The sequence below is a fragment of the Lupinus angustifolius genome, unplaced genomic scaffold (genome assembly GCF_001865875.1).
Source record: "Lupinus angustifolius cultivar Tanjil unplaced genomic scaffold, LupAngTanjil_v1.0 Scaffold_733, whole genome shotgun sequence".
In the NCBI taxonomy this organism is placed as follows: Eukaryota; Viridiplantae; Streptophyta; class Magnoliopsida; order Fabales; family Fabaceae; genus Lupinus; species Lupinus angustifolius.
Genome location: NW_017728058.1, coordinates 345 through 9,838, shown reverse-complemented (window position 1 = coordinate 9,838; position 9,494 = coordinate 345). Strand labels below are relative to the sequence as shown.

General features: G+C 33.4%; 2 protein-coding genes across 4 annotated transcripts; one reads left to right on the top strand and one right to left on the bottom strand.

Annotated features, from left to right (window-relative positions):
- The first annotated feature begins 46 nt into the window (after positions 1-46).
- On the top strand, positions 47-5,575 carry LOC109341852. Of its 3 annotated transcripts, none has more exons than XM_019579823.1 (10): positions 53-851; positions 984-1,055; positions 1,212-1,293; positions 2,046-2,126; positions 2,679-2,720; positions 4,011-4,070; positions 4,305-4,448; positions 5,080-5,240; positions 5,281-5,324; positions 5,367-5,575. In XM_019579823.1, exons 1-9 carry the CDS (start codon positions 772-774, stop codon positions 5,303-5,305), a joined length of 747 nt encoding a protein of 248 aa, XP_019435368.1. In that variant the 5' UTR covers positions 53-771; the 3' UTR covers positions 5,306-5,324; positions 5,367-5,575. The 3 variants fall into 3 exon arrangements, with proteins under 3 accessions (XP_019435370.1, XP_019435368.1, XP_019435369.1); XM_019579824.1 differs by having other exon boundaries at positions 800-851; positions 984-1,080; XM_019579825.1 differs by lacking the exons at positions 5,080-5,240; positions 5,281-5,324; positions 5,367-5,575 and adding an exon at positions 4,915-5,067 and having other exon boundaries at positions 47-851; positions 4,305-4,515.
- Positions 5,576-6,463: 888 nt separating this feature from the next.
- Positions 6,464-8,727, bottom strand: LOC109341853. The gene is made up of 3 exons (XM_019579826.1): positions 8,391-8,727; positions 8,057-8,080; positions 6,464-6,828 (listed from the first exon to the last, which is right to left on the bottom strand). Exons 1-3 carry the CDS (start codon positions 8,575-8,577, stop codon positions 6,503-6,505), a joined length of 537 nt encoding a protein of 178 aa, XP_019435371.1. The 5' UTR covers positions 8,578-8,727; the 3' UTR covers positions 6,464-6,502.
- Positions 8,728-9,494: the final 767 nt, after the last annotated feature.

Genomic DNA, 9,494 nt, shown 5'->3' with positions numbered 1-9,494 from the left:
TATTATTATTATTATTATTATTATTATTATTATTATTATTATAAAGTTAGTTTCTTTTCTACTTGTTGATGCATATTAGTGTGTACCCTTTTCGTATGAAGTTATAAAATCATAACTAGAACTAGAATATAAGGTTTTGTTTCATTTCCCTTTGAAAGTTGAAAGTACTTTGGGATGGGCTTTGTAGATTTTTCATCACCAATGAATAGGGATATCAAATTGGCTCTAAAGATTCAATTTTGGTTTCTCAATCAACTGGACACTCTTCCAATGGGTTAGGTTAACTTGTTAATTGTTCAACCTGCTATTTACATGATAGATAGATAGAATTTTTTATATGCGAGGCTCCCACTCGGTGGAGTCCGGTAAATGTAATACACCTTATCTCCACATATGAAGATGTTGTTTCCAGGATTTAGATTTGTGACCGTGAGTCCACTTGGTCAAAAGGTATCAACCTTACACTTGTGCAAAGGATCACTCTTTCTTAGCTCAATGAATCAAGTACAAAAAATGTGCTATGAATGCCAGTGCTGTGATGATATTTATATTATTCTGTAACTGTGGTGGTGTGTAGCTAAGCATTTTGATGGTCGAGAGTATTATCATGCTATTTTCAGACTTGTTCTTTTGCTAGGATTTATGCTTTAGCCTACAATGTGTGTACCAATGGGATTGAATATAAATGAAATACTTCCATGGGTTATTGTATTCCATGTTGATAGGAGTTTAGTGTTGTGCGTATTTTAGGTTTCATGGGGAGAATCAAGTATGATTCAGGCTGAAAAGTTGTTACTAGAAGCAGCTTTAGAGGACCCTGCAAATCAAAGATTTGTCCTTCTTTCGGACAGGTTGGTTTTTTTTGAAGTCTTGCATTAACGTATGTTTCCAGATCAGATTTGTTCTTGCTCTGTTTTCAATACGTTTTGTAGGCAGGGGCAGGTCCCATGCACAGACTCTAAGTTTCTGTTTTCCATGTGTAGCTGTGTTCCCCTGTACAACTTTTCCTATGTGTATGATTATGTCATGGCTTCTCCAAGGAGTTTCGTGGACAGGTAGAAGAAGGCTTTGGTTCTTGAGGTGCTTAGCACAAAGTCTTTTTTGACTGTTAAATTATAAATAGTCCATATTTACAATCTGTTCATTGGAGTGAAGTGGAGAGAGTTGGTTTAAACTTTAAGATGCAATAAACTAGTTTGTTTATATTGCAGCTTTCTTGATGTGAAGGAGGGCCGCTACAACCCAAAAATGTCACCTAAAATACCCAGAGAAAAATGGCGCAAAGGGTCCCAGGTTATTTCTCTCATTTAATTCCTTTTTTCCAGACATCAATGTTGTTCATCCCATTCATTAAGGACCCTTTGCTGGTATTTTATCTGTATTTTTTTTTATTTGTTGTGATAATGGTATTTAGTAGAGTATTTAATTCTGCAATCTGTTGGAACCTACTGGTTAGGCGTGTCCTTTTCTTTTAAACAGAAAAGTTTAGCTGATAGTAGTTGATGGAAAAGCATAAAATTTGGCTAGCTGAAGTATTGGTGAAATATAATCTTCCATTTCATTTTACTCTCCATGTCCATAGTTTTAAGTTGTGATTCCTATATGTGGTAGAATAAATTCAATTATTTGATTTAATTAGTAAAGGCTGTGAGAGTAAGGTTACATACATCTATCCTCCCCGGACCCTACTAGGTGAGAGCCTTGTACACTGGACCGCTCTTTTTTAATTGAGCTAATTAATGTTTTAAACTGCGAAGGCAGGAATTTGTCTTCTTCTTCCAAACTAGTTTCAGATTGAGAACTAAAACCATTGTTGCTCCATGGAGCTGACTTCCGCAAGTGTTTTCTAAGTTATGTCAAAAGGCTCCACTTGCCATGTAATCTGGGAAATTTTTAATTTTGGAAATTCAAGCTGAATTTAGCTATGAACTGCTTCTATAGATATAAAATGCACATCAATTGTTTCATTGAGATTAAAGGGTGATATTTTCAACCATTTATTCCTAGAAATAATGTCTTAATTTGATTTTATTTTGAATTTTCAGTGGATCACATTAATTCGTAGCCATGCCGAAGTGATTGTAGATGATGATATTATCTTTTCTGTCTTTAAGAAATACTGCAAGGTATGTAATTGATCACTGGTTAGGTGGTTTTGACTAGTCCTACATTAATTGCTATACTCTAACATTGATTTCTTAAAGTTGGCTTAAACTTGATTTTATATCAAAGTCATCATATAGAATTCAAAACTTAACCCTTCAGCATACAAACTATACACGACTGGACTAACTGTTTGACTGTAATGTCTTAATAAAAAGTAGAGTACACATGTTTTTCATCCCTGAAAATATAAGCAATTTTGATTTTAGTCCCATAAATTCTTTTTCATAGTTTTTAATCCATACTTTAGTTGATTGTTAATGTTTTAGTCCGTATTGATGATGTGTCAATACTCAATACCATAATTGACCACACCATCAATTATTATGACACGTCACTTGTTGATGTTAGCCACATTGTCATTAGGGACTAAAACCAATTTTTTTTTTAATATATAAGAACCAAAACCTAAAGAAGGAATTATACAGACTAAACCAAAAATTCGATATATTTTCAGGGACCAAAAACATATTTAAACCTAAAAAATATCCATCTAATTTTCTTCTCATTTGCAGAGACGTCCACCAATTGATAGCAGAAAGGGAAAACTGAATCTTGTAAGTCATCTAATTTAGTTTTGATTTTCTAATTTTGTATAAATATGGAATGTATCATATTGTCTTAGACTGTTATACATAATTTTAAGGCACCTTCTTTGCTTTTAATTGGAAATTCAACAATACAAATAAAAGGTGAAGTTAGTTAGTCCTGCCTCCTTCTAGGAAGTGTTCGGGCCCAACAAAATGCCCCAAGAAAACAAACTACAAAATTAAATACATTCTGCTTGCACTTCGCTAACTAACACTGCATTCTTCCAATTCCTAATATTCGGATAGCAGAAAAGAAACGTCATAGCCAATTCTTTTTTAACCACATTAAAGTATTGTTCTGGTTGGGAACTACGTTGTTGAAACTTTTCATATACCTTTCCTTCCAAGCATAGTAAGAAACTGCTGCATAAGCTGCCCAAACCATATGTTTCCTGATCTTGTTTCTGAAAGCATGCATAATCCATCCCACCCATCTGTTGAAACTCTTGGGCCAATAGTCCAGACACAATGATTGGCAAACCTGTTGGAGTAATTCACGTGTCCGTTGGCATTCATAGAACAAATAGTTTATGGTTTCATGCTCAAGACCACACAGGCTGCAAGTTATATCATCAATGTTCATAAATTTATGGAAATTATTAATCAAGGTTGTATGCCTTGAAGTTATGTTGATTATGGGATTATGCTTGTAGTTCTAAATAGGAGGGTGAGCTTGGGCATAACGGTTAGATTGCTTGTCTTGTGACCTAGAGGTTATAGGCTTAAATCCTGGAAATAATCTCTTTGCCACTCTCCCCAAACCCCACTAGTTGGGAGCCTCATGCACTAGGCTGGTAGTAGTTCAAAATAATTGTAACTGGCTAATGGAAGCTCTATGGGCCACTCAAGCAAAGATTGGTGTTCAATATTGAATTGTTGATGTAACATTAAAAAAAATTGTACAGGGAATTCAAAATTATGTATTCCTGGGAACATTGGAATTTTCCTTGGGGCCTGCATTCAGTCTTTGACTGAATGTACCATAAATTTTCAGTAGTCCAGCTTTGTCAAATTTTAAATTGGATTACTAGTTGCTGTGTGTAGCCTTGTAAAGTGTTGTATATTAGTATAGATGTGAGTGTAATAACATATTGGGTAGTTGGTTATTAGGATTAGGAGTTTATAGGTTCTTTAGCGAAACATTATAGATCCTTGTGACTTAGCAATTATTGTGATGCTTCCCAGTAGTTAGTACTCCTCATTTTATAATGTATTTTCATAGTAACAATTGTTTGTTATGCTTTTGTGTAAGTGCAGAAACTTCAGAAGCAGCACAACTGTATTCCAGATGAACACTACGTGCAGACATTGCTTGCAGTAATATACTGAGTTTTCCCTCATCACTGTTTACATTTGCCGTTTGTTGGATGAGTTTTTCACTCTTCAACCCTATTTAGTATTTACACTGATAATATTTCTCGCTTCTGCTTTATTCACAAATGACCTTGATCAAATAATGTTGAATAACTCATTGAGGATTAATTTGCATGGATTTTGTTTGATTCTATTGTGAATCATAATACATTTCTCTTCTTTGTGCTTTCTTTCTAGATGCATGACCTAGAAGGGGAACTTGAACGCAGAACGTTGACCTATACCCTGTGGAACCAGTCGGCAGCGAAAAAGGAGAATCAATGGCATCCTATGACTTTCAGCTATGCAAATGCTAACCCTCAAAGGATAAAGGATATGAAGGTTATCTTCTGGTGCCTCATACTTGACTTGAACATAGATTTAGACATTTAGGGTTGGATAAAAAGAGATGGCTCGGCCTCCACCTTCCTTTGTTGCTGGGATAAAAAATGTAAAATAATAAAGAAGGATCCATTTAATAAAACCCTGGTGTCTTTTATTGCTCTGTTATATTCTGTGGTTGGGGCATGGGATGGTTGAAAACTGTCATTGAAGTAAATAAAACTTTCTTGCTCCTTCAAATGCTTTCCTTGAAGTGGCACAGGGTGACCCTATATCATGGTATAATTCATATTAGTAATCAAACTGTCATCTCTCATGATAAGATTGAAGTGTCCTTTCCGGGTTGAAAGTGAACAATGGTTTTATTGGAAGAGTTAGATAAAGGTTCATAGCAAAAAATGATGAATAATGATTGTCTTCTTTTTTACTACCTTTGGTAAATGATTTCCATGTCTTCACTTACCAAATTTGTGCCCATACAGATGTTATGCTTTACATCAATATATCTAGTGCTGATCATAGATTTGTAGAATCATATTCGATTAGCACAACAAAATTTGTTTTATTTTTTTGAAAACAATTTTATGTTTTTAATACAACTATTTGCTTAATCTAATGTCTTTTTTAACAGGGCATCAATCATGTATATTACGAAACCGAGTACCGGACCGAGTGGTGTCATTCCAATTCAACATCTGTTCCATGCTTTTTGTTTGCTAGGAAATTCTCTCAGGGAGCTGCTATGAGATTGTTGAGTGAAGAAGTTATTGGCCACTTTGAAGTTTCGGCAATGTTAGACACTCCTCTATGACCTTTTGTGCTTTTGTCCAAGCAACCACTCTTTAGCCATTTACTGATTACTGACTTACATAGACAGATATATACTTTGGATGTCTAATGGGATTACTGCAACAACTTAATATATACATCACTTTCCAGAACCAGATTTTGAAGATAAAAGTTTGTAGTTGTGACTGAGATAGTTAGTTTATGCGGATGTAATGAACTAATAAGACCATTTTATATGACTTGGTGTGTACATTAATCACACTTGTACAACAGTGATCGGTTACATAATGTAACCAGTTATAATAATATAATACAAAGAAGCATTATTTTTTATAGAAGACCTGGAGATTGTATTTGAAGTTGAGTTTGTCACAAAGATAAAGTTGTTGCTTAGTGAATATGAAGTAACTTGTTCAAATCTTGGAAACAATATCTTTGCTTGCAGAATAAGGTTACGTACATCTACTTAGGTTCATGCATCGTATATTACATATAGAGACCTAACCCCTTAAACTCAAAAATTTAAAGAAAAAATGGGGGAGGTATTGCTAGGGTCATGTTTGCCATACCACATTTTTTGGGGTGTCTCTACTTTTAAATTCATTCTTTCAATACAAGTGGTTCCTTCATGTGGGATCACAACATGCCCAATAGTTGATCACTTGAAGCTTGTAGTCAGTGTTTTAAAATGTAAATTGCATCATATGCAATGGGTCATGATTGTGGACCACATTACTGAAATTGATTGCAATAGCTGCAATGTGATCAACACTGTAACCATAATTTAAAATTCAACATATAATTACTAGTTTAATGTTCCCAGATGGACTACGCAGGAGAGAACATAAAGCCATGTTAGAGTCCTTTATTGATTAGAATAACAAATTTAATGTAGTATTTAAGTTATACGGCTCTCCAACCTAATTGACTAGTCTTTTGTGTTAGACTATTCTCATGTGTTTAAATCCTAACCGCCCATATTTATATTGGCTTTGCTACTTAGTCTTTGTCAAACTCAAACACAAGCAATTTACTGTTTGTCATATTCTGTCATCAATATCTATGGGAATGGATGTTAAGGTTCAACACCAAAACCTATCAAGTTAATGAATTGATGAAAACTCAATGATTCATGGGAAGGCTAAATGGTCTTGTGTATTTATTTTTCACTAAATAATACTCAAGTAACCAAAAAATAGTCAAGAAATAAAAGAAAGAATTAACTACTAAAAGTAGAGTACCCTTTGTAAAGGGTACTATACTATTCAAAAATGAGCTCTAGATTTCTTTGCACCTTCTTTCCATCCTCTTTGCCTAGCCCGAAGTTCCCAAAGAGCAGTTTCTTTCATCTGATTTTCAAGTGTTGCTTCAGCTCTTTCCCTAGCTTCCTCACATGTCTCCATTCCTGAGTTGCACTTATCAGCCTCCTTTTGATATTGTGATGCTATTTTCTTAGCCTCTAATAGTTTTATGTCTGCAATTCTTTGTTTTTCCTCAGCTTCAGATTCTTTTTGCCTTACTTCTTCAGCCAAAAGATCTATAAAATTCTTCTCCACTTCTTTACTTACCCCTTGCTCTTGCCTCATGCAATCTACAAATATAGTCAACAATATTTACATTTGTTCATGCATGAAAGTATTATATACTTTACATTTTCTATTATTTAGGGCTCAAGTTAAGAAATTAGAAATAAAAACTACTAATTGAAAAGGAAAAGCATTTGAGATGTTTTTTCTTAAATAAGCCCTTTTACTAATTACTAATTACAAAACACCATTTTATTACACTTTTAGAAATATGGACATAAATACCACATACTATTGTCCATAAAGTAATTCTCTCTTTCTAATATTTTTATCAAGTGAAAAACTAAGGCTATCCTAGGTGAGGTGTAAACCCTCTCTATTTCTAGTTCAATTCATTCATCTTATCTAATTAAGTGCAGATTATCTCCATTTCCTCTCTATTTCACCTTATTTAATAGTCATTAGCTTTTTAACTTAGATTTGACTCAATATTTTACTATATATATAACTTATTTAAAGGCCAATATCCTCTCTGAACACTAAGGAAATTGATAGAACCCAATCTCCATAGGTATTGTTTATTGATGCCAACTTTTTACTTTTTTGGTCAAAATAATGGAACTTATCAAAATAATTTGCTACAACTCTATCTCAAAAGCTAGCTCATAAAGAATGACAGTAGAATGTCTTGAGTGTTGTTAATAGACCAACACAAATTATCAACGACAAGTTGGTCTAGTGGTATAAGACTTTATTAGATTATCAGGTATTGTACTAGACTAAAAGTTAAAGATTCAATTTACGTGAGTGACACTTATTGAGAGAGGTAGACACACGTCCAAAATGAATTATTTCCTTATCTTGAGAAAATACCATTGGTCATATAAAAAGGGACCGTACAAATTATAACCTAACTTTGCTCAAAATTTTAAGGAAGAAAAATAAGAAGCAAGTGGGAAGCAAAAAGTGATTGCCACTTATATTTTTGCCCTTGCATATTTACATGCATTTTAGTGACTTTTGTGGATTACCATATATTATGTTATTAGGGCTTATTGTAAATCATCTCATTGTATACCATTCTCTTAGAAATAACAAATTGTTGTTTTTGCCTATAGACCTAGGTCACATTGACCAAACCACATTAAATATTAAATATGTGTGATCTTCATCATTTTCTTTTATCTTATTGTTAATTGGCTTAACATAAGAGATATCAAAGTTATTATAAATGCTTCAGCATTTACATATTTAACCAATGAAGAACTCTAATAGTAATGGAGAAGAACTAACCTAAAATGGAGTCATTGGCCAATCCTGCAGTTTAAGAACACGTAGAAACACCTCATCAGCAATCAATGATATATAAGCACAAGAAACAACATATACAAATACTATACCTATCAAGTTACCAAATTTTCATTGCATGGCCACACACAAAAAAGTTCTAAACTTAGTTTAGTAATTTGATTACCCATTAATTGATAACAATCATAGAAAGCATGTTTACAAGAATGTACAATAAATAAACCTATTACCAGAATGCATTTAAACAAACAAGGAATTATTATATTAACAATATAAGGTAATGGTGTTTCAATATTCATCACCCAAATTTTTTTGGTACCTTCAGGGAGAGAAAGTAGTGGTTGAAAAGAGCAATCACAGTGGCATGGAGGACAAGAATTAGAAGAGATAGAGTTTAGGGTATCGTTGATATGCCAATATAAGGGTCGTCCTACAATGTAAGTCACTAAAGAGAATCCCAGAATTGACATGAACAATTTGAACACTCTTTGTTGCTTCCAATTCATCTTTACTTTTATTTTCTGCTCTCTCTCAAACTGAGGAACAGGATCTTGAATGATAATTGGTTAAGGTTTGTTTGTTTGCTTTCATGATTCGTGTATCTGTTTCTCTCTCATCTTTTGGGGGAAAACTGAACTACATTAACCCCACATGTCTATTACGTGTGTCTCTCTTGTATCTCACTCTTCTATTTATAGTGTTTTTTGTTCTCATTGTTTCTGATTTACTAGTATTTAATTAGTTAATTAAAATAAATAAATCATAAATAATCTTCTTCTATAAAGGAATTATTAGTACTTAAATGGAATAATTTTGTCTGTCATATTTTACTGGACTGTTAATTCCCTTTATAATTATATATATAAATCCTTCATATGAATATTGATCATGATTCATCAATTATTTGGTTACAATTTTCATTTAATATGAGTATTCATTACATTCCTCATATAACCCTCCAAATCCTTCCCATGTATATTGATCGTGATTCATCATATGCTTTTCGCTACTGTTTTGATTTCATATGAATAATTATTACTTAAAGTATATATCTATTTGGTTGTTTATGTTGGAACATGGTTTCTTGAAATCCATGAGTGAGAACTTTTAGGTGTGAAATATAAAAAACACCCGAGTCCCACATATGAGAGTTTTGAAAAAATCAACTCTCAAGTCCCACATTGGAGAAACTGGAACTTGGAAAAAAAATCTCAAGTTATAAATAGAAGCCTTCTCTCTTCATATTTTCTTGCCCCCCAAGTTGAATGCGCTTTCATTCAACTTTTTCTTTCTCCCTCATATTTTCTGTTGATGCATTTCCGGCAAACTTCTCCCATTTCTTTCCGTGATGGAATTTCGAGAACTGACACTGGTAGTCAGTATTGAGGGAAAGAATTGGCACAGGTAGCCATATTATGGGCAT